The sequence below is a fragment of the Dermacentor silvarum genome, chromosome 2 (genome assembly GCF_013339745.2).
Source record: "Dermacentor silvarum isolate Dsil-2018 chromosome 2, BIME_Dsil_1.4, whole genome shotgun sequence".
Taxonomy (NCBI): domain Eukaryota; kingdom Metazoa; phylum Arthropoda; class Arachnida; order Ixodida; family Ixodidae; genus Dermacentor; species Dermacentor silvarum.
In genome coordinates, this window is record NC_051155.1 from 185064293 (window position 1) to 185089740 (window position 25448).

General features: G+C 43.1%; 2 protein-coding genes across 2 annotated transcripts in view; one reads left to right on the top strand and one right to left on the bottom strand.

The window, feature by feature from the left end:
* The window catches only part of LOC119442285 (protein unc-80 homolog), a 182055-nt gene extending 168020 nt beyond the window's left edge, over positions 1–14035 (top strand). Inside the window, exon 62 of the mRNA XM_049662030.1 lies at positions 29–14035. Coding sequence (XP_049517987.1) covers positions 29–363 — 335 coding nt within the window. The 3' untranslated portion in view covers positions 364–14035. The remainder of the gene's footprint in view (positions 1–28) is intronic.
* Positions 14036–18770: 4735 nt separating this feature from the next.
* Positions 18771–24771, bottom strand: LOC119442286 (mitochondrial fission 1 protein). Its single transcript, XM_037707105.2, has 6 exons — positions 24619–24771; positions 24030–24162; positions 21503–21579; positions 20785–20890; positions 18958–19042; positions 18771–18879 (listed from the first exon to the last, which is right to left on the bottom strand). The coding sequence occupies exons 1-6, from the start codon at positions 24661–24663 to the stop codon at positions 18876–18878; spliced, it is 450 nt and encodes a 149-aa protein (XP_037563033.1). The 5' UTR covers positions 24664–24771; the 3' UTR covers positions 18771–18875.
* Positions 24772–25448: the final 677 nt, after the last annotated feature.

Genomic DNA, 25448 nt, shown 5'->3' on the forward strand with positions numbered 1-25448 from the left:
CTTTTATGGTTACGATTCCTTCTTCTAGGAGAGGGTCCACCAACCCCAACTGCCTCTAGACCTCAGTCCCCTGAGACTGGGGAGCCGCAGCGGCCAAGGCACCGGCTTCAACGCCAGAAGGCTCAGAGCCGCAAGACATTCAGGTTTGGCAAGTCACGGCGGGGAGCTGGCTGGGCAGCGGCTGAGGTAGGAATTGCCACGACCGATGATGCGCCACCTCCAACAGTGGCTGAGGAGGAGCCCGAAGGCAGGCCTCGACCCACTCGGGCGTCCTCCATTCATGGTCTGCCCGCCAGTGCAGTGGGTGCTCTTGCATCCTTGACGAGTGAGCACAGGGCGGAGGATCGGTCAGCTAAGGACTGAGAGTGTTTATATTGGAAGAAAGTCTGTGGCTCGCCATGATTTTCAGAGTACTGTCAGCTTGAGCTTATCTCAAAGCTTTGGAGCCACTACTAATAATGCAGTGCAGCTGTTGCCATGTTGCTTCCTGCACTGACTGTGTGTCAAATATACAAAGAGAGGCTGAATGGCTGGGGTTTGCAACCTAGAGGAAGAAGAATGTACCGACTGAGCTTTATAAGTGTGCACATTTATAAACCTAATACAGGCAGTTCATGCTGCTGTCACGCCAGTTTGTGTAGGTAATAGATTGTTTTCTGATTCTCCATGTTGGTATAGCAAAAGGAGATGTAAAGCAAATGAAATGGGCCCAACACTGTAGCATATAGCTCGTGTGTTGTGGTTTCCGTTAATGAAAATTTATGCAGGCAGTGCATTTTCTTTTTTGTGTTTTTAGATGCTTTCAGTGGGAGTCAGTTTTCTGTCTCTGCTTTGTACTCTGGCCATATGCTAACTGTGGTTTCACGGTATTTGAGTTCATTGCTTTATTTGCTTGAGAAGTGAGTCAAGCTTTGAAAATGACAGAAGTATAGTATGTGCACTGTGGCAGCTCAGAGTGTAAAGTACGCTTTTGCCAAGCTGAAAACATTGCTGCAGCTTTGCTTGCTATAGCTTTGTTTTGACAGGAACTCAATGAAATGGTCCCCGGTGCATTAGCAGATTAGCATTCGTCAAGGAAGTGCAGGTTGTTCGCATTACTCTATAACGACTCAGTGCAGTTGCTACCAGAGTATAAGTTAATATTTGAAAGCTTACTGTACCATATGGGTATGCAGACGTTGCAGAGTATGCAGATGTTGAAGAATTCAGTGAAGAGAATTAAAAACCACCGGTGTTTGTGAAAGCTTCACCTCACCTGTGAGCCGCTTATTAACTTCTGAAGTTGCTTCTGTGTTATGTAAAGGGTTTGTGCTCGAGGACAGTGCAGGAAATAGAAACTTTTTGAAAGGCTTTGAGGCCAAAAAGTTTTCTTCTAATGTGAAAGCCCTTGCAGTGATACTGTGTACCCATATAATGCCTAGAATTCAGTCTTAAGCACTTGCTGGCACTGTGGTGGAGTGTTGACAGTTTTGTAAAACACAACAGGTGAAGTTTTTGCTTCACTCGCTGGATGCTTCATGATTTCCTTTGTCCAGTGTTGACAGAGGAAAAAAAGAAACGGTCAATGAAGGCACCTTTCTTTTCATGCTTTTGACCTGTGGGGTTCTCTTCAGAAGAGAGCACCGTGAACATAGGAAAAATAAGGCTGACACGGAACAGCAGCTATAAGTGTATGATGCCATAAATTGGCAGCATCGCACATACAGAGAAAAGCATAAGTCGTGTATAAGAAATCAGGAGGATTTGGATAGTAAACAGGGTGAGTCAAATACCATATTAGATAATTTATTACGGACCAACCTGCCCAGTTTGCTATCCTAACCCCTATTATGCCGTCTTCATATGGCAAATCACTTCTGCAGAAGTCTGCATGGTGGAGAAAAGTCATGAAAGGGACAATTGTCATCTGCCCATCTGTAGCATAAAGCTACAAAGAAAACCTCCATATTTCAAGAAATCGATACAATGCCATCTCTAAAATATTCCAAATAGTGCAAACAAGCCAGGGACAAAGGACACACTAGCACTCGCTTCCAACTAAATATTTCATAGAAAATAACAAGCATATATAAAGGGAAAGCCAAAAGGATAAAAATGAAAGCCAGACCAGGCTCATGCATGCACAGGCTAGTGGGCATGGTTTCAAAAATGATCAACACTACTCATGCAAATAATTAATTTTTTTAACGTGAGGAAGTTCTGGCAGTTGACTGACATGCTTGCCCCTAATTCGTATGTTGTATGTCTTGGCTATTTTCTAGGTCAGCTGTGTTCTCCTTGAATATAGGAATGCAACCACATGACCTGCAGTATAAATTGTGAAATGCTACGAGGCAGTTTCCTACAGGGAAAGCCCATGTTCCCTAAGACGGGTGTTATGTTTGCTCATGTGTACTGTGTACATCCCCTTTGTCCTTGTTTTTGTTTGTACGGCCTTTTATCCTTAAATTCGACCTTAACTAACTTGCCCAGTTGGCCATCTTGCTTCATGGTGTCAATTTTATCAAATTTAAAAAGTTCTCCTTACTAAATGAAATTTACTTTTTCAAATGGTGCAAACACATGTTGCAGGTGCAGTGCTGCTTCAAGTTTTGAAGTTCCATCTTTTACTTGGTTTTTATCGGAAACAAAGGATGCCAATTCATAAAATTGTAGATCTGGTCTTAAAGTAAATGATTGCCTTGAGGCTAGCCGTAGTGCACCAACCACTGGTTCAATGTGCCAAATACCACTAAATACGGACATTCTCTTGGGAAACAAACAAACAAAAAAGATCAATTTCTTTCTTTGTGATGAAGTGTCCTCACTTTGTACTAAAGACCATTATATTTCTATATAATTAGGTGTTTTCACCTTGCCCTTTAGCCTAATGGCGGGTGGTCCTTGTCCGAATCGTTGCCGCTAGTGGATGAATGTAATGTGAGCAGCTTATTGCCATTGCTGATGGATGTTGCTTGATGTTGCATTGCAAACATGTGAGAGGAGTATAAGAGTTTTCAGCTGTTTTTATCGGAGGGTGTAATGTTGTCATGTATTGAATGTTATCTTTGTGACGCATATGAGATGGGCACAATTTTTCTTGTCTTAGAACTTATTTTTGTTGTCTAATTTAACTGTTAAATCTGGCATTTCATCTTTATTTTGCAACCTCACCACTGTGGCTTAAGGTAACCTAGTTAGATGTGGCTAAGTTGGAGAAGAGTGGTCGCAGCCAGTCCTTTATCATTATCTGAGTGCACAACTTTCTTAAATTCAATGTCTCGGTGGCCACTGCCTGCTGACACTGGTCTAGTCACACAGCATACATCCCATGGCTTTCAGTGGCCGGGACTGTTGTGTCCCACAACCACTGCATTTAAACAGTCACATAGGCATTAACCCTTTTTCTTCGTTGCTTTTTTTTCTCACTAAGTTGTTTCATGAAGCTTGGTATATCAGCGCTAAGTACTAAGTTGTTTCATGAAGGTTGGTATATCAGTGCTGCACAGCTGCGTTGGAATAAGACGTCAGCATTCCACTTGTTCTTATTTCTTGTGCCTCGTAATACCGTCAGTTTCGACGCTCACTGATGCCAATTCTCATTCGGCTTTCAAGCATAATTGATGTGTGCCCTTCCTACATGATCGGAGTCGAAGCTTGTCGACAAATTGGCACCTATGCATGATATACCACTGTGTGATGCAAATAAGCACGCTGTACTAAAAAAAAAATGTGCTTTTCACAGCGTAGGATGCATGGTGAAAGCACCTGACAGAAGTTAGCTTGACAGGCCAGTGAGATGTGACAGATGTAAGAACTTGGAGCGAGTAGCACATGCTGATTGTTAGGCTGCTGTATGATAATGGAGCAGTGCCCCTGCTTGTCTGTTTTGTAGCCATGTTAGCCATATTCTAAGCAGAGTGGTCGTTTAAAAATGCCAGCCTTAATCACCAAGATGGCTACGAGAGTCCCAGCTGCAATCATTGATTGTGCTCAAGAACCCCAGTTTGTAGTTCATGGAGTGTGAATGAGTCGAGAATGATGAAAACTGAGTGCAGCAAGAAATACCTGCTTTCTTTAGGGACTCTGTCTTCAGAAAGCCATTTGAAACATCACAACGAGGTTTTCAGATACAAACACTGACATTTTCTGAAGCTTCCAGTTGAGGTTGGCAAAAAAAAAATTCCTTTACTCTGGTAGCACATTTTCACACTGGAACTTCAAGTTGAGTGAGGATTCTTGAGGTACAGAAGAGCAGCTAGTGTTAATTAGAAAAACATATTATGAAATAAGCTTTGACATTCTGTGTTAAAACTGTATGTATGCAGAACATGACGCAGTGAGCTCATTTATCGGCATCGGATTTTGTATGTGGGCATGAGAGTGAGTGATGAGGGTAGCATCTGCGATTTCTGTGCGGAAATTCAACGAAACTTGGCAGGACTGGATTTTCCATTGTGTTGGATTGCAATGTAATTAACTTTTTTTTTTTTTTATAACTGGCTGCCTACAATTTAGCAATTATAAATGGGAGCTGGTGCCGAACTCTTACAGCAGCGGTGCAAATCCTGCTCTATGTTTACAAAAGCTCTGTTGTCCATAAAAGTGTTGCTTTGGACCATCTTATCGTACTAATTTATAACTTTAGCTTGACTTAATATTTGCCTTAAGTGTCTTTAAATCGTGACTGTTAAAGTAGTGCTCTATCAGCATAGACTTGGGCAGTACCTGTGTGATGGGGATGTTATTTAAAGTTTGTCATGTATTGTAGATATTATATTTATTATTTAGAGTTGTTTGTTGTTGTTATTATTATTATTATTATTATTATTATTATTATTATTATTATTATTATTATCAGTATTATTATAATGTCTACTAAGTACATTATTTTTTATCTTTGAATGATGATTGTGTTCTGGTCTTTCAGGTTATGCCAGAATCACACAGTTTTCCTCACTCTAGACACAATAACGCTATGTTACTTAACATGAAGAAGGCCATTTTTTGAAGTATGTTTCATGAAGTAACCTTCGTAAGGTACCAACTGAGAAGCATCCTCCAGTGAGAACTTGTTAAATGTATATTTAGGCAATTTTGTGCAGTCATAGAAAGCTAAAATTTACTTTTATCCACCCTTCTTGACACATCATTTTTGACTTTCTCTTCTCAGTGTTCCCCCTTGTCCAAATGCTATGCTCCTTCACCAGGTGAATACCGTACAGAGTCTACACCAGGAGTCTCAAACTCACTTCAGGCATTGGGCTGCAAATGTTAGATTTCTAGCATGAGAATGCTATAACAGATGACCTCTAACAGGTAACCAGATGACGTTATCTGACAACAGCAGCACTAGTGTCAATGCCTTCTGACATGTTTACGACAACAGACAAATAGAATACAGTCGGCTGTTGCGATTAAAGTTTTGCACACTTCGGTTAAACACGGCATCACAACATGTCGTCACCAGAGCTGCTCCTTGTGTAGACGTCTTTCTGTGTATTTCTATGCTAGTATGTCTCTGCCATGCTAGGACTATTTACTGTACGCAACTCCCTGCTGGCCGCTCTGTGACATGTACAAGGGGGGGGGGTTAGACAATTGTATTACGCTTACATAACTTTAGAAAAGGGAGGGCCTTGTGGGGCACATGCTTCCCATAGGATGTGAGTTTTAAGACCTTTGCCCTAGCTCCTACTTAGAGTATCTCTTGAACAGTGTGCTCTTTATACCGAGTGGCAAAACTAACGTTAGCCGTCTATAGTAAAAAAGATGCCAAATATTCATTTATTATTTACTCTCTTTTTCTGTCCTCCACCTTTCGCAGCCAAGTCTTTATGTACACTGTCCTTCTTATTGCATTTCTGCTAGCTAAGTGCATACAATGACAGAATTATAACAGATTTAAAGTGCTGGCACTAAATTTACATAGCCCAATTAAGGCTTTCGTGAAGTTTGCATTATCAATTGTCGTTTCATAACACTGCACCAAAAGAGGGTAGAACAAGTACTATCGTGTTCTGTGCCAATTTAAGCTCTCAGGGGTGCATGAAAGAGTAATATTAGTTTAATGCAATGAGGGTTATGTTTCTTTCTTTGTTTCTCATGCCCATCTTACCTTAGTTTTGGAGCCCTTTATACTAATTTGCAAATTAAGAGAGTTAAGCAATGTGTACACTCCAATGAGCTAAATAGTTATGATGCAGCTCTACAATGCCACATGTCTGTGGAAAATACAGCGACGATATTTGATAGCCGATGCTTTACAAGAGTTGCAGTCTGAATTATGCAAACAAGCCATAGCTTTAGAGATTTGCTATTCATTTAGTTTTTTTAAAAGCATGGTAATATTTTTCTTGTGCACTTGCTCTAAATAAAAAAAAAGTGATATCATATAGTTAAAGTTCAATAACATGCATGTAACCAAGCTTCAGGAAGTAAGCACTTGTTTTCATAAATTTATTTGATCCTTAAGCTTGGAGACATATATACACGAGTCGTTTAACAATTGAATGTGCATTTATGTTTCTTAGAATACTATTCATAGAAGGAAAACAAATAACACTACTTTTTTAAAACATATTTATAGTCGCATGTTTTCTGTTGTGTTTCTCTGCAAGACAGTTCTCCGAGTTAACATAATTTATTGGCCGCTGCTGTGTTTTAACATTGTTTCAGTAGTACAGTAGACTAACGTTATGACGAACTGTGGGAACACCTGTTTTATTTTGCACTCGTGTAACTTTATTGAAAAGTTCATCTTACACATGACACTGCGTTTGAGATATTGCAGTGACATGAGCATTTTTTGCTGCACTTAGCAACTGCAAGAAGTCTGTGTTATGGCAATGAGAACGTCCTATGTAAACCTAAGAATTTTAAGAAAAATATATGAGAGAGAAAGCTAGTGTCTGGAAAGGAGCGAGGGAACAAAAAGTTGGCGAAATTAGCTGTTACACACTGCATTAGTTGAACATGTTTGAGTTGTTACCCATGCTGGTATGAGGATGCTATTGATGGCATGTCACCACCGGTATTGTTGTTAATGATACCACTCTGGATTCATTAATCAAACTTTTCTAACAAGATGAAGACTCCCGAGAACTTTGCAAGGGAATGTAATGACATCACTTGTGGCATTACTCTCGTCCACCACGTAGTAGGGGAAAGTGACGACCACAGGGTGAAAAGTCAAGCCAGCACTGAAAGGTGTAGTATTTTCAAGCGAAAAGCTTACATAGATTCCTTTGTAATTGAAGCAGTAGTGGTATATTTTTTATCAGCAGATTCACTCACTAAGCAGTGTTAGGTGATTCTGTGAAGCCAAACTGCTTTCTTCTCATAATATGAACAAGTTCTTTAGGTCATTTTAGGTGTCTTCCTAAAGAAAATCTAGTGCCACGCTAGACCAAAGAGGCATTCCTGTCTATTTGATTTAAGCAAAAATAAAGCTGGCCAAATCTGGGAATGCGCCATCACTTTTTGTGTTAAATTGCAGAGCTCATTAGTACAATGGATGGACTGTCCCAGACTTTTCATTATGCAGAGGCAAGCATTTATTTGTTCAAAATACACTCTTAATCATTTTTCCATGATTGCTTCTGTTCGAATTTCTTTTTTTTTCTTCTTTTTTTCAGTTACATAACTAAGGTGTTACTAATGGCAATCGTACCTCAATCTAGGAACATTTATTTATTCTGTTAGAATGCTTACACAGAGAGGCAGTGCATTTGCACTACAGTTTCATCAGTTTCTGCAAGTGAACGGTGGTGAACACACAAGCAGTGAACGGAATGCCTCGCTGTACCTTTTGTTGGCTGAGCACCTTGTTGACGTCCTTGCTCTTGCTAATGAGATGCTCAGAAATACGTTAGCAGTAAAGTGATAGCCAGAATCAAATCTTTTTCTGTTATCAACATTGGTGGCCATCATCGTGGCTTAAACATTGTGAGGGCCTAAACTGCCCTCACAGGGCCCCATCAGAAAGTTTGGTTGTACAATAGAAGCTGTAAAGCACTGTCCAGGGAGTGTTCTACTTCAAGAATTCTTCGGAAGGGTTTAGTACTAGTGGAAATGGAAGCAAATGAAATGTGAGGCGATGGTACAAGTGGGCGAGCTATGCTTCCTGCAACAGAGGCTCTTTCTTGTTGGCTCAAGCTGCGTTCCTCCTCTGCATTTTCAACCGGCCACAATTGACCAGTGGCTATGGTGTTGTGCTGCTTAGCTCGAGGCCGTGGGTTCGATCCCAGCCATGGTGGCCGCATTCCGGTGGGGGCAGAATGCAAGAACGCTCGTGTACTTAGTGTTAGGTGCACATTAAAGAATCCCAGGTGGTCAAAAATAATCCGGAGTCCCCCACTACTGCTTGCATGCGTCATAGTTAGATCATGGTTTTGGAACGTAAAACCCGGGAATTTAATTAAACATCTTTTTCTCTGCGTTCTCCCACGTTGGAGCCGAGAGTCCAGTTTACGTTTTGAAGCGAAGCTTTCTTTGCCACTTCTTTCGAATTTTCCACTGCTGCTGCTGTCGCTGTCTTGCATGCTGCATGGGGAGGCAGTTCAGAGTGTGCATGTACATGGCAGGAGCGTGGCAGAGAGAAAAGGCGACTTGAGAAACTCGTTTGGACCTTTCCATCGCGTCTTCTCTCAATGCCCTCTGGAGCTCCCTGGGCGTCGCCACGGTAACCTCTTGACGACTGCAATTATCCGTGACTCCCCCGCAAGAGCATTTCAGAAACTTCAGCACTTACCTTGAACTTACCTTCAGCACTTACCGTGCAACAGTCCAGAGGGTATAATGGTAGAGAGGAAGTAGGGAGAGGAGGCAGAGAATGGGTAGAACTGACAGAGTCACGAAACATGTGAATAACAGCCTTGCCGCTATTCGCTCACAGCTCCCATACATTGAGGAAGGGCGGGAGAGGGAAAAGGTGATGTAAGAAGGCAAAGAAACACTGCTATTAGACATGACAGCAGTTGCAGATAAATTGAAAGTTCTAAGTACAGTACGGTACATTTCTGCTATTTCTGGAAAATAAACACCGTGCAAATTTGTCAAGGGGACAACTGACACAGAGTGTGGAGATGCAAATCCGCATTAAAGTACCGAAGCGGCTAGGCGACACTACGGAAGCGGCCGCATCTGAAGTTAACACTTCTGTGCCCGCCGCAGTAGCTTTCCGGCTATGGTGTTGCTTGAGGTAGCGGGTTCGATCCCAACCACGACAGCCACATTTCAGTGAGGGCAAAATACAAAAAATGCTTGTGTACTTAGATTTAGGTGCACATTAAAGAACCACACGGGGTCAAAATTAATCCGGAGTCCGCCACTATGGCATGCCTTATAATCCGATTGTGGTTTTGCCACATACAGATACATACTTCAATTAAAGTTTAACACTTCTGCCACAATGTGACATGCCGCGTGAGGCAATGACAATGCTAATTTTCTCACAGGCTATGAACAATGGCGCACAACAACGCCTCAAGCAAACATATCTTGCTGTGTGTTCTGTTCTACCGCAGACACACAGCGGTAGTGCACGCAAGGTACAGTTTAACATCAACTCACCGCACTAGTATTGTACTAAACGTTGAAGAAATGAAAGATTCGCCGCCAACATTGCCGCTAATTATCGTCAATCAAAGCAAACTCCACAGAAAGCTTAGCTTACATCGATTCCCACAGTGCATGGGATCTGCGTGATTTTTTGTCACGAGACCAAGTTCCTTTTTTTTTCTCTCCCTCATTAGAGTATGACAGAAAGCTGGGCCAGTTAACTAGTAGTGGTTCATGATTTTAAAAGTTGAGCTTAGAAAACACTGACACAAGAGGAATGGAAAAGATGTTGCTGAGTTTGTGTAGTCTGCTTTTCTACTCCTAACGTTCTGAAAAGTGAATCTTTCTTTCTTGCCGAGTGGTGGCATTTCTGGTGGTGGTTGTTGGGAATTTGCATGTTAAAATTGCTGCTGGTTATTAGTGTGCTGCAGGCTGTATCTGTGACATGGTAGGCAAGGTCTTTGATGTCATTTCTGCCGCCAAGGAGACTAGCTCCTTTGCTAACAAGGGCACGTAGGCTTTCATCCGAGTTTTCAGCTTTCTTTCACAGCTTAAATTGGTGTAACATTTTGCAGACAGCATAATTACCGTGTGATCTAAACACCGAGCTTGGTTTGTTTGCAGTGCTCAAACAAACCTGCTGAGGTGTCCTTTATTGTTAGCATTGCGTGGTAAATGAGAAACGTACAGGGCAGGTTCTCATGGCAGATTTTTCAGGCTGGCATATCCTCACAGTTTTTTTATTTACGTTAGAGAAAGAAAAAGAAATGCAAAATGAGCACACCTCAGGATTATCTGACCAATATGTATCCTGATGCACACAATATGCAAGGCAGTTTGTTTTGGGGCATGTTATGCTGTGTTTTATTTTAAGTTTACTGATGGCAACCATCAAGGTCAGGTGCGGATAACTAGTTGTGACCCTTCTGTGTGCAAGATCATCTGTATTTTCATTGAGATCGTACTAAAGATCGTACTATCTGCAACATGTTTACCCACAGGACTGCTATTCAAACGTATGAAATTAAATCTGCTAAATATGTAAAACTTGACACAATGAACATTTTTACGTGACCAAGTTTCAGGCTGCAAGATTTTGTTGAATTGAGGTTTAACCTATTAAATGGTCCCTCAACAGGTTTTGGCATTGTAAACTATGGTGGCAATCATGTTTGTGAAGTATTACTCCGATGTGTGCTGTGAAAACAGCTAAAAATTCAAAAGCTTGCATGCCCTCATCCTTGGAGGAGCCCCAATTCCTACCAGTGAGATGACGTCACATATGTTTCACTGCCACATCACGTTTGCGGTGCCCAGCTGCTCACAAATAGCCTGTAGCTGTCTGAACTGGGGTTTCTTGTGAAACGCAATGGATTCCAAAACCTTCTCAGGAAATGTACTGCACAGCAAGAAAGAAAGGGAAATAAAAGGCAAAGGAGGCGAGAATCGCGATGTAAACATTGCTTGGGCCCTCCACTCAGACATGAGAAGCAGAAACATCGTTTGCGGGTTTTGGTTGAGGCAACAGGAGAGATCCTTTCCTGTGGAAAGGGTAGCTTGCTTCTTTGTACCATGGCTTCCCAACATTTGTTCTGTGTCTATGTTGGCTACTACTAAACTTTCTTATAAACATTCTTGCAGTATAATGCTCCCAGGATGGTGTTTTGCAGCTTCTAGCACATAGCCAAATTATCTCCACACTATTAATGTTAACATTACGCCTTGTTTCCATGTTTGTTCACACGCTATGTAGCTATTGTTACAGGGAACCATTCTGTCACTTTACCGTGACAGAAGAAAAACTCAGTGGCCTGAAAAGGAACCCGCATGCCAGGAGGGGTTATCAATCCTTATTGTCACAACTGTGCCATTTAGATATTGAGTATCTGTCTCACTCATTTAATGCTAACGTCTGGTCCTCCTAGTCAGGCAACAGTGGTTATGTATGTGCACCCCAAAGTTTTTCTGGCCTCACTGCTGTTGCAGAGGGTTGCATTTGTAGCTGCTGTAGTATGTATGTTGCAAGACTAGGTTTTCGTCCATAAAGGCTTGTCCGTGTCATTCCTTGGAGTGTGTAGTTGTTGAAACCGACTTAACAGATTCCTTGCCTCGGATTAAGAGGCTGCATAAATATAGGCATGCTACGTGCCATTTCTATTGAGGACTTATTCTCGTGCCATATTTGACTGATGGCACACAATCTGTGAAGCTAACAAATGATAATGCCTGGTGTTAACAAGCTATTTCAGTGACTGATTTGCAGTGGTGCCAACAGATGGGCAAGTTGAGCCAAGTAGTGGATGTTCTACCTGTTGGTTGGGTGTTGTTAGCAGTCAACATACTTTGTGATAAGACTGTAACAGCCTATACCCTGAGCAGTGAGGGAAACGGATGTTACTGCACTGCAATTATACTTGAGTTGTGTCTTTTCTGCTCGTTAAACTAAGAATTATCAGATCTGGTATGCACAGTGTTTACTTGTGAGCACCAACAGTGTTGGCCAGCCCTATTCAGGGTACTTTGTCGACGTTAGACAGCTGGGCTGGGGCTTAATTTTTCAAAGTACACTTTACAGGGTTTTTAATGGTAAGAAAACCTTCTTTGTGATATGTGCCATACAAGCAGGCTAGTCAAACTTGATTTCTGTGTTCCAAGTAAATTGCTTCACCAGCTGGTGTTACTAGGAACACATCCAAAGACTGTTTTATTGTTGTGTGCTTTTACGGTCATCTGCTTTGTGGTTTGATGTTCTCACTGCAGATGCTCTTTGTTGCCAACAAGATGCTTAATACAGCCTGCAAAGTTCCATCCAATATATGTCGAAGCTCGTTATTATCAGTTTTTTTATTTAATTGCAGATGTCATGGTTGATGTTTTCTTGAAGGGTGATACCACATTTCATCCATTTCAAACACTTGTGCCACAAGTTTTGTGCCAACAAAGGATTATAACGATACATATATTCTGTCCAAGCAACATTTGGGGTTGGTTTAGATGTCCGCACAAGATTCATATCCGTAAAGAAATGCTGCAATAAATGTGTGTTATGTTCTTACGGTTATGATTCAAAACTATTTAGGCAACTAGCCTAAAGCCATGAGGTACATATTTTTTTTTGTGTGTGTGCTACTCTGCCTTTTCCTGCTTTGAAAATACTTTTCGTGCCAAAGCAAATGTAGCCACTCATATTCAGAAAAAGCAAGTTACTTTGGACTTGAGATTAAGTGCAATACTTTTGAAGCTGATAAAGAGCTTCATTGGTTCACAATGCACATATCTTCAGATCTTCCTGTCCTACAAACTGTCTTTTACGAGAGTGTTATCAGTCTAGTGTAACGGCTACTCTGTTAAATTCTGTCAGTAAGATTAATGGAATAGTAATCAATAGTGAGCAAAACAAAAAGAAGCAGGCTTGCTTCTGAACACGAAACTTGTGCAAATCACATGCTGTTTTAATTTGCAGAAAGGTTGTGCGTATTTAACCTTATAAGCAGGAAAAACGCAGCAGTATTTATGTAATGTGCCAGGCAGGCATATTTAAATGTGTCCTGAAACTGTTTCCTCAAGAGGAGCTGCAACATAGGCTGGTTGTTGCTACGGGTGTGTATGTTGTTTCCAATGTTGCAAATAGGTCTTTTAACCGTGGCGTCTGTTGCAGCTGCCAAAACCTTTTCCCAACTGTAAGCAGAGTAGTCACGGAAAAGCAGTGGTGTGGAGTGTTGTTTCTGTATGGAATGATCGATGGTTTTGTACAAGAGGGCTCCACAGTCATGGCATCGCACCCTGCCTGCTGGCATAGGCCAAGGTGCCAACACACACAAGTGCAGGGAGCTCTTGTTGCTGTTATTTGTCAGTCATTTTATCTGTACTGTGTCAATGTTGTGTGCCTACGCAGTGTCTTCCTCGTATCGTGATAGAGAAACAAAAAGGCAGCATAGTGCTAGGCAAGATAAGAATCATAGTGTTGCGCCTAGGCTTTCTAGTTGTGGTAGTTGCAATCAGTACCTGTTTGTTGTTGCTGCTGTGCCAATGATGTTCTAGTGAGGCTCTAAGCTAGGACTTGTTAATCAATGTTCAAAAGTTTCATGTACCCAGTAGTGCGTTACTCGACTGCTGCTAGTTCAGACCGCATGTTGTACACTTGTGGGCCAGTCGGCAAGATGCCTGCCTGGAACTGTTTGTTGGGAAAATTGGACTTCCTTTTTTCGAAGCGAAATACATTGATGCCAGTTTTTCCAAGCAGGCACTGTGCTGCTGCCTCGAGAATGTATTGTTGACATGCCAATGTTAGTCTTAAACTGTCCATTCTTTATGCAGGAGCCAATTTTACAAGCATGCCAGAATATAACATAGTATATTTAAGTTTATCAATGTTGTGTAAAATAAGCTAGTCATGTGTTTTCTAGGCATTTGTTTTTCTATTGCAGTTGGTCTTAAGCATTGTATGGGCATTCCTATTTTGAATGCTTTTGTACAATAAAGCTTGTGCAGAACAGTGTGTGCACGGACTGTCCTTTAGAAAGCTGCTGCTGTGGAGCACGCAGAAGTCAAATTTGTACATACAGTGTAGACCGCTTATAACGTAAGTCGCCGGAGTCGTGAATATCCGCACTATAAGCGGTACCGCACTATAACCAAAGCAACAATTTTCAAGGCCCGCACATATGCAAAACATGTGCACCGTGCCGCCACGCGTATGCGACAGTCGAGGAATGCGGCTAGAACGTTTGCATTCAATTTACTGTCGAATCTCGTTAATTCGAACCAAATCACGTGGCGGCGCCTCCGACCGGCATTGCTCTGGCACCGCCATAGAGTAAAAGCTTAGGGGAGACCCCTCACTGTTGCGCTGCGAACAAACCAAAAAAAAAAAAAAAATGCGGCGGACATTTCACTCTCTCTCATATGGCAAGGTCGCCGATTCTGCGTTGCGCCGGAACATGCGTGTACGTGCCGATGTCTCAGCCACGCTACCGTAGCCACGCGTAGAAAATGGCAGTGAACCCTTCTTTCTCCTTTATGCTTCCTGTACTTTCTAGTCACGTGTTGACCTTGCATGCTGCGGCTATGGCGCAGAGGGAAGCAGTGGCGCTGTCCCAGGCCGGCCAACGTAACTACCCACGCCGGCAAGTGCCCGCTTCCCGATAACGGCAGAAAACGAAACTTCGGGGAGCTGGAGCCACCGAAGCGGCGGAGTTGCCAAGGCGAAATCCGCTTCCCTGCCGCCCTCCTCCCTCACATTGCACGGTCTGCGTGCGCCCTTCGCCGTGCTGTGCCGGCGCCGCCCGCTCGCTCGCTGAAGTTTCGTTTACTGCCGTTATCGTGAAGCGAGCGTTGGCCGTTTCGTGGCCCTCGCTCGCTATGCGCGCCGTGATATTTCACGACTCGACTTGCACTCAAGATTCTGGTTTCAGCCTCACTGGCTGTTCGTTTGCACCACGTGCCCTTCTCCTCCACTTCGTCTCTTTCTTCCTCGATCACTCCTTGGGGCGCCCGTTTGAGGGGAGTGTTCGCCGTCTCCGCTGACTTCCGTACTCCCAGGCAGCCGCACTGTAACCGGTATTTCGTTTCCCGCAACTGCACTATAAGCGATACGTGTATACATGGAGTGCTATGGGAAAATTAACGGGAGTCTGAAAAGACCGCACTATATCCGGTCCTGCACTATAAGCGGTTACGTTATAAGTGCTCTATACTGTAGTAGCTGCCCAAAAGCAGAGCATGTTCACAGTATAACGCCTAAATCAGAATGAAAGGAATAATCCTTCGTGCTGAGTGAAGAAATTGCAGTTGCCATTTAAGCAAGCATTTCTGTTTACAAATGTTTATGAAATCACAATATATGGAAGACAATATTGCTTAACTCTTTCCGTACCGCGCCCCTTGGGTATTGTTAACTCTCTATCGATTGTTTGAAACGCTGCTTTCAAGACCTTCTGTGCTGCTCACGGACACACTGCGCCATCGGACATGAAAAAGGTGAAACTATAGTTTTGTTTTCTAAGCAGTTCGCTTTTTTCCGGCCAGGCGGTGATTTTTAAATGTGCTTCGAAGTTTCGCGATCATCAAAGCAGAACGCACAAACTGCCTGGCTCCGGAAACGCTTCGGGAGATCGCAGATGTCGCGATTCCGCTGCCTCTGCGGCTGATACATCGATACATTGAATAACAGCGAGTCAGAGGACACTGACGTTTCGTCGGACTTTGAGTCTGAACGCAACGACGACGCAAACCAGCCCGGAACATCGGCGGCCGCAGCCTGGCACGCCCAACTGTAGTGCTTGCAGTTAAATTTTTGTAGCGGAATACCGGTTCAATGAAAAATTTGATTTTTTCTGAGGTAGTGCCTAATATACGGCAATACATTTTGTATATTTCATAATTTCGGTAACATTTTTTTCTTAGTAGATACAAGCGTGTCTTTACAAACTGTTAAATTTTATCGCACAATCTCGATTTCAACAATTTATATCTTTTTTATGACATACATCTCGTTAATAAAACATTTATGTGTGAAAAGTGCATTCATGTTGCTTTCTGTTTATGTATTACATTAAATAATGAGTGCAGTAGTTCCTTCAGAAAAACACATCTGCCGTAATATACAACAACACCTATTTTCCCCATGGTAGGGAAAGAGTTAACCTATCTAATAACACTGAGCATCAGTACTGCCAAAAACTCCCTACTCTCAAATGACTTTTACTGCATAACTACCTGTACCTCAGTTTCTCAATCATTGCTTGAAATGCAAGGACCTAAGCTGAAAACATTGGAAGAATAATATGAGGTCTGTTAGAAAAGTATCCAACCTTTTTTTTTTTTTTTTTCCGAACACCTGAAGGATATGAAACAAGCGCGCTTGCATCAGCCGATCTTGAACTTTCGTGCGCATGCGGAAATTTTTCCCCACCTGCCGATAGCGTCAGTCGCTGGGACGCAGCGTCTGAGTAAGGTAGGGTGCAGTGCTTTCGTCGGTTCATTTATTACAAGGAAAATGACGGAGCAACTGGAGCAGCGCTACTGCATCAAATTTTGCCAGAAACTGGGCGACAGCCAAGTGGAAACCATTCGGAAGATTCAGACGGCTTTCGGTGACGATGCTATGAGCAGCACACAGATGGTACAACCGGTTTAACGACGGCCACATCGGTGGAGACCAAGCCACGCTCCGGTGGGCCATCAACATGCCGAAATGACCAGGTCATTGCCGAAGTAAACGCTGTGGTGATGCGGGACTGTCGTGTGACTATCTGAGAAATTGTGGAAGAGGTGTGAATCGGCACTTTTTCTGCACATTCCATCATGACCGAAGATGTGGCCACGAAGAGAGTTGCGGCGAAATTCGTGCCGAAGCTGCTCACGATGGAGAAAAGCAATGTCGTGTTGAAGTCTCACAGGACATGCTGGATTCTACAAACAGTGACCCCGAATTCATGAACACCATAATCACTGGTGACGAGGCTTGGGTGTACGGGTACGACCCGGAAACCAAACCCAGTCGTCACAGTGGAAGCATTCCACGGCACCAAGACCAAAGAAGGCCCGCCAAGTGCGCAGCAACGTCAAAGTGATGCTGACTGCTTTCTTTGACTCCCGCGGTGTGGTACACGAGTACGCACCACAGGGTCAAACAATCACCAAAGAGTACTACAGGGATGTCCTCCATCGCCTACGTGATGCTGTACGGCACCACAGGGTCAAACAATCACCAAAGAGTACTACAGGGATGTCCTCCATCGCCTACGTGATGCTGTGCAGCACCACAGGGTCAAACAATCACCAAAGAGTACTACAGGGATGTCCTCCATCGCCTACGTGATGCTGTGCGGCACCACAGGGTCAAACAATCACCAAAGAGTACTACAGGGATGTCCTCCATCGCCTACGTGATGCTGTGCGGCGCAAGAGACCAGAGTTGTGGTCAACAGGATATTGGCGCATCCTTCACGACAATGCTCCTGCACATTCCTCGCACTTGATTCAGACTTTCTTGGTGAAAAACCAGACTCCTGTAGTTCAACAGGCTCCTTACTCTCCTGATATGGCTCCCTGCAACTTCTGGCTGTTTCCCAAAATCAAGAGGCCATTGAAAGGAGCGCGATTTCACACAAGAGAGGACATTATGGCTGCAACGACAGCTGAGCTAAACTCCATTCCGAAAGAGGCCTTCTAGGAATGCTTCCAACAATGGCAGCACCGCTGGGAGAAGGAGAGTCCCAAGGAGACTACTTTGAGGGTGATTGGGTTTCCAACGCTCCAGTTATGCCAGTTTTTTTTCTTCGGCCAAAGGTCGGATACTTTTCCAACAGACCTTGTATGCAGAAAACTAATGTACAGTAGCTTGTAAAAGGAACTGGAGCTCATGACCGGTAGTTACCTTCGTTGTGCAGTGTTTATCTAGGCCAAAAGCCTCAAACTCGTGCAATGCATAAAGCCACATGCATGGCACATAGCTCCCTGTGGCCCCAGTGATGTCCTGTTTTGCAGAGGGAGAGAGTTTCCAGAGGCAAAAGTAAATTAGGCATGGTGGAGAGTTGAACATCCAGGAGGGCTTGCAAGGGCTGCATGCAAGAGCTCTCCGGGCTTTCTTTGCAAGTGCAACCAACTTCATATCAGTCTCAATGGTACTGTTAAGCTTGACACCAAGCTCAAGGTTGACATTACTTTGAGATGTGCTGGCAGGATGCTTGACTGTGCTTGCATATGTGCAAGAACCAACTGTATTTCCTAGTTTTTAATGCACATCACTTTTCAGCCGTTATGCACATTTAATATGATGGAAAACTATTTTTCTTTGTACATTGTAGTAGATCATACATAAAGTCTCCCACAATGCAAGTACCGTACCTTCTGCATTAACCTTGCGCACCCAGTAGATGTAATAGGTTAGTGGAGGTGATGTCTCAGTTTAAAATCAATGTTCATAAGCCATGTGTTGACTTACCAAATGTGGCTACGAAATGGTGACTTCATAATGAACATAAACAATCCATAAAATACCACTGCCTCTAATATGCAAAGGCAAGCTTAGCAGTGTATGGTCCACATGCCTTTTGCAACGGTGGGTGATCTCTTGGTGCATATTGTAAGGTCTATATTTTCCTAGAAAAGGGGGATAGGGTAATGTTCTGGAGATGGGCAATGACTCAGCTTAGTGTGGTATTTGCTACCACTGAGCTGTCCATATACAAAGTAACAAGTAAATATTTGGGGTACAGCATAGTGAATCAGATTATACTGGTGACTTTATTTGCACACTTCATACAGCATAAAAAATAACACTGTTTTCGGGTCGATAATTTGCAGAGAAAACTGGGAAGGAATGAAGTCATCTACCTGCACAAGAAAAGAGAGAGGTGATATAGAGTGATGTTAACTTGCAAATGTGTGCAGAGAAAGCTATTTCAGACATACCTCTTGGCCAAGGCGATTCCAAGACCGACAAGCCCGCTAACAGCAAGAGCAGCTCCACCAACAATAGCCATGCCCTTTATGCCTTCTGGAATAGGTAATGAATGGTAAGATGCTTCAATACCACTCACAAGTAACCAAAAAGGTTTCAGCTAATAAAACCAATGGTTCCACTGGAAGTGGGTGCACTCATCTGGTGCTTAGGCCACCAACAATCACTGTGGGGCTATAAGCAGTGTCAGAAAAAATAAGTTTGCTGTTGTTTGCACGGAGGGACAGGAACACAGCTCTCTGTTAAGCAATATTGATGGCTAGATCTAAGTAATTTTTCACTGTATGTTATCAGTACATAGAGAGGAAATGCATATTTTACAGCAAGCTGCAGCTTGTAGCAGAAGCTCAGAAAATGCAACTGCCACAGTCTCGACATTTTGTCATCGCAGAGGATAACGACTTTGAGAATGTCGCCAAGTACCATTAAATTTCATTGTTTTGCTGACTGTATACTCAGCTTTTCATTAAGTGGACCATCATATACAAATACAAGCTAGCAAAAACATAAGCATCTGTAATAGTAGTGATGGACTACAGGACCCATAAGCCCGACTGCAGAACACTTTGTCAACATCCAATGTGGCTTGTCCACTAGGTCCCATGCCCTAAATTTAACTAGTATAGATAGCACCACTACTCAGTGAATTCATTATTGTAGCCTCTGAGATGGTGCAGCCTCAGAAGCACTGTCACTGACAACCATAATGCTTGCATAATGGAATCGCAGACTGAGAGCATACACTAGAACGTGCTCGCAAAGCGCAGTTTACTTCGTGCTCTCGCTCATCGTGCCACTTAAGCGCTGGAGTTAAACTCTCTCACTGCCTGTGAAACTTAAGCAGAATTTCCACACGAACATAGACAACAATGCTATCGTACCACGTCACTGTTCATGCAGAAAGCACCCACTGATATCCTTCAAGCTCGTGAGATCATCTACGAAAGGTCCAACGCACATCTGGTAGAGTGCATGTACACTGTCTAATCCTGCACGTCGGAAAGCGAGTGCTCGAACATGGCAACAGAAGGGATGAACATATGTGAACAGTAATTGGAGAAGCTCCGATTGTATACCATCCCAGCTACTGGCAAGAAACAGCCACATATGCAGTAGGATATGCCTTCATCACATACCAGTTTCACTCAACTGAAAGACGAAATCCACCTGTTTACTATACATATAGTAATGAGCAGGACAGATTTCGCGAAATGTATCAAGAAAAGCAAGCATATGTGCCTGATCGCTGTGCTTGTTTCCTAAATAAAACATGAAGACTAAAGCTGCAGAATTACATGGCTCATGAAGAGCTTGCATGACAGCACACAAAGCACTGATAGACGAGATAGAATAGCCGAGTACAATATTTGCCCTCTGAAATGCGCAAAGTACGCAGAAGCACATGGCATCTTTCATAACATAGTGGCTGACGCCGTGCGCATCTTTTTCAGCTGTTGTCTGCTAGCTGTTTGCGCTTGTCCGAGCAAAAATCTGCTGACAGCTCTGACAGTGGAAGGGCAGTCTGGAACTGCTGGTTCGTGAAAAAACGAATGTGCTTCTGGTAACGCTTGGACTAGAGGGCAGAGCTGCCAAAGCTGCCTGAGCAAAATCGAATGCGGCACAGCAGTCCCAAGCAGTCCGGGACTGTCAGTGACTGACAATCAAAGAAACCCACAGTCTTTTTCATGTCCCACCATGACTGCAGGCTCCACTGAATCTTGAGTCACTCCCGTTAAAAAAGGACTTAGAAAAAGGTGGAAACTGTCTATAAAACCTACCTTTCTTCATCCGGCTTTTAATAGTTGCTTCAAGTTCCTGTGCTTGCCTGTTGGCTGGCTCAACATGAAGGAATGCCTTGATGAATTTCAATGCCTTGGCGTACTCCTAAGGATAAAAAAGATGTTTACAACAGGTGCAATTCTAGACAGTAATCTGTACCTGTCCTGTGTATCCAATGTATTACACACAAGACTTTCTATCAGCTTTCACTAAATACTTGCCAGCAAGATGCCGGGAGCTATACTCCACTTCATTCATATTACTTCCACTCCAGAGGCAATAAGTTTGCCTCTCATGAAGAAGGTACTGTACTCAGCAATTCAAACGTGATAATTGGACTGAGTGGTTGCTGGCACTTCTTGTACCACTGGTGAGTGCTGGGGTACCAAATGCTGCCACAATGTGTCACAAAGGTTCTCGCTTTCAACATATATTACAATGGCACTGGGAACTTGGTGTCCACCGGTGGTGCAAGAAGCGCCGGCAGCCATGCCTTGCAAGTATCACGTTTGAATTGCTGAGCACTGTACCCACACGAGTGCTTACGCTTTAAAAATTTCATTTAAGTTAGCTGCACAAAGTTTCATTTCAGTCGTTTAAGATAGTCTGTATTTAGCACACAGAAGTAGCCAGTCCTGCCTATTAGTACAAGGAAGGGATGTTCCCAGTAACAAAAGTTTCTGAGGGCATTTGTGTTGTTGATTGCCAACCACAGACCTTAAGCTTGGTGCTCCCGACAGCCAGGTAGAAAAGGTAATCTCGCTTGGCTTCAGCATTGCCATGGTGAAATAAATCTGTTGAACCAAACAAACAGACAGGGGTAAGAAAAAATGAAGCATCAGCAGTAGAGGTGGGCGAATATCAACTTTTTCGAATACAGCCTTCTGCCATTAATTCGACCCTGATGGGATCCACCAAACTGATTGAATTATCTGGTGGGTCAAATTAAACAAGATGCAGAAAAAACACCAGAACACGCCACTGATTGATTAGGCAATATTTGCCCGATTGGAAACGCCCTCCGAATCAAACACGCACCTGCTTTCTCTGTGTCCAAAGTAGAAAACTAACTTAGAAATGACAAAGCTCCTAAACAAAGTAGAAATCGAACGCGAATCCTGTGTTTTAGCAAGAAAACTGAACAAGGGCCTAATATGTGCTGCGCAATGGCGGCCAGTTTTTTAGTCAGGTTCGCTGCACGGTCTTCATAAGTTGGCCTTGCCACAATGCAGTGTTGTTTTGCGGTTAAGCATACAAACACCACGAACGCAGTTTTGGTTACATATCCAATTGCACTTCACAAGCTATTTCCAGCTCAATTTTCTTGGCTAAAAAAAATAAAAAAAAAATAAAGGCACGCGTTAGAATTGGGTACATACCGTAATCAGACATTGTGAGCTACCGTTATTGCTTGAAAAATATTCTCGCGGCAGGTCGAAAATAGGCGTTTTGGACGGAAGATGACGTGTGTTAGCACATTCACTGTCCCTTAATAAGCTCTGCTGAAGCATGCTACCACTAAAGGAGTTGCTATTGAGGTAACCATAGGCACAGCAGCAGATAAAAAAAAAGGGGCGGCCTGCCACGTCGGGCGTGTTGCAATGGGAGCGAATGTGACAGCCGTAGTTGCACTGTTGGCCGCTTGGCTGGGCCGAACGGCGCTAGCCATCGGCGATGGAACGCGACGGCTTGCATGCGCGACAGCGTTCCAAGTGTTCCTGATGCATTTGCTATGCCGATGCCAGACAACAGCCCCCGACGTGTGGCGCCGTGGCGGATCACACCGTTTTCGATGCACGCGGCAGGCCGCACCTTTTTTTTTATCCAGCGGCCATGCCATAGGGGTCAGGTTTACACATGCTGACTGGTCAAGTTAAAATTATCCAGCAGAGACTAAATTTAGGATCGAAATAATGATAGTTTGGGCCCATAGAAATGCATGGGTGCCAGCTGAGACCCTACGGTCAGGATCAAATTAACCAAAAAATTGAATTAACGGAAGTCTAGTGCACGAATCGAATACAAATAGTAAGTACTGAAAACAGAGCAGTCAAACGCAGATGCATGAATTTTGATCAGAAATATTTATTTCGGTAGAATTAGGTACAGTGTCTGTACTGACTAGTGCAAAAAAGAACGCTAACTATAAGGGACAAAGGATCACCTTTGACATCAAGATGACTAAATGCCATTAAAAAAAGTTGGATGCATAGCCTCTCAATAACCTTAGAACCTGGTTGCAAACAAGCTTTTAAATAAATAATGGTTGCTGCTGCGTGACTAGAGTTCCAGAAACGTTAACTGAACGGTTGCCAAAAAAAAAAAAAAAGTCAGGAGTAGTGAAAAATGAAAAAATTGCTGCTGACACGCTGGCCGTGGAAGCGTGCAACAGGGCCCAATGCAAGAAAAACATTGCAGGCTTTAGTGTAAAAGATAAAGTTGGAAATTACTAGACTGTCAGAAACACTAAATGACAGAGTACAAGTAAAAATCGCAGCTTGTCTGCCGCAAAACCAAAAAGTAAGCTTCCATTACCCATTTTGTTTTTGCATTGCTTCGAAACATCTGTCATATGCTCACTTCTGTTGATTTGCGATACCTTGTTTAGCAAATGGAGAGCAGTAACCAGACTTCACCATTCAGTCATTATGAAATATTTGGTCAGTTTGGAATAGCCGAAAATACCGAATAGTTATTTTTTTAATACAAATGGTTAGTGTGTAGTATTCGATTCGTATTTGAAACTTGAAATATTCGCCCACCCCTAATCAGCAGTTGTTAGTAAAGCAGGATGCAATGAAAAATTTTAGTTACGCAGTTTCATGCCCTAGCTAATGGCCACTAAAAATGGCTCCCCTCTGTACATTCCAGCTATAGCAAATAATCGTTAGGCATAAACTATGCATCAACATTTTACCCTCTCATGTGATTACACTCTTTCAAGGCACCTTGGCTCTTTTGTCTTGCATACACTGACAAGAGTAATTACATCACCAAAAATGCTATATGTAAAAAAAAAACAAAAAAAAAAAACGAAACATTACCATATTAATTGCACCGTCTCGCTCCATTTTATATCATATTTTATTTCATTTTAAGCGATACAAATATTTCAAAGATATTACGTGGGAACATACATGCGTGTTAGCTTGTTTTCGCAAACAAAAATATAATACAACACTCAACAAGTGCGTGTGTATCTGCAGCCTACAAGCGATACTCGAAGGTCTTGCAAGTGACTCACGTTCCATCAACAGCACACCACGCCGTATGTCAGCAGGGTATCTGCTTCTGACGAGGCACCAAGCGTACTCGAACTGCGTCTTTGTGTCCACTTCGCCATTTTTCATTTCTTCATGATATTGCTCTTCGTAATGCTGCACAAGATAGGGAAGTGTGTACATCAACAGCTAAACTGTGCTCGATTTCGTCAGGTGGCCGACATACCTTAGTTGACAGCGACACAGATTTCACAAGGCTGACGCAACTCGGCCGCGGCGAAATCGCTTGTACACGAGCGAAACTTAGTTTAAATGAAACGTTCGAATAGGAAAGCCTCAAGGATCGACTAGGAAGTAGTCATTTAACAAAAGAAGCTACCAACACAACACTTGAACGAACACAATTATAAGTGACGAAAACGTTTCACATAAAGGACATGAAAGTGCAAAGAAAGAATTAGCGTTAAGAAATGCTGGTAGCCTTTACGAAAGGCTGCTTCTAAAGTTTCAGAGAGGTATATGTCAAAGAATAAACGAAACAATCATGCGACGGGGGACGCGGCCTTCGTCACAGTCAAAGTCTATCAAGGAAAGCCAGGAAAACAAACTCACTTTCAGATCTGTCGCGCTCACGTAGTCTTCAAGAATCGACTCCATTTTACACTGTAGTGTCACACATGAGTCACACTACACCAACGATCGCAACAATTGTATGTCTCTCTTGTCAACGTACCAATCCTACGACTCAACCATAGAATAAAGACCAACTTTGACTCAACCGACTCAACTTTAGAAGCTGACAACTTGATCAGCTACATCGCTACGATGACGATGATGATGAACTAAAAAGAAAACCTACGTGTTGAGTAATAAGAATAATCTTATGAACAGTTTTATGAAGCAAAGCTCTTAAAACATAGTATTATGCGTGCTGATACAAAATTTATTGTTGTATTTGTTTTCTGCTTTATACAATACGATACAAGGCAATATGTACTTTCGGTTTCGGTTTCGGCGCACCAGTTCACGGTGCGCTGCATTACAACTCCAGCCTTTGATTCTCCGCCACACGGCAATGGGAGGCAGCGCTGTCCAGCTCCGACTCGACGGACCAGCTCAACCTGGTCAATCGAGCGAGAAGGGCAGCTAAAGTCCGTTGGACTCTTGAACTGAGGGGACCACCCACTGCAGAGCGGAGGAGCTGCCTACGCTCGTGTGCTCTTTGGATTAAAGTTTATTCTCTCTCTCTCTCTCTCTCTCTCTCTCTTTGATTCTCCGCAGTACAAGGAACCTCTGCACCTGCTGGCGAGGTGGTGCTGCCGAGGTACCCTTCTAGTACACTGTAGCCGAGGTGCACAGCATCATTCAGGCAACGCCTTGCTGACACAGCGAGCACTCTCAGTGGACGTGGAAACGCTGCCAAAAAGCGCTGGAAACGCTAC

Coding starts and splice junctions, on each gene's coding strand:
- LOC119442286 (XM_037707105.2), bottom strand. CDS start 24,663: ATGGAGTCGATTCTTGAAGACTACGTGAGCGCGACAGATCTGAAA. Junction 24,163..24,618: donor TGAGCGCGACAGATCTGAAA/GTGAGTTTGTTT, acceptor TATCTTGTGCAG/CATTACGAAGAGCAATATCA. Junction 20,891..21,502: donor TCGGGAGCACCAAGCTTAAG/GTCTGTGGTTGG, acceptor TTTTATCCTTAG/GAGTACGCCAAGGCATTGAA.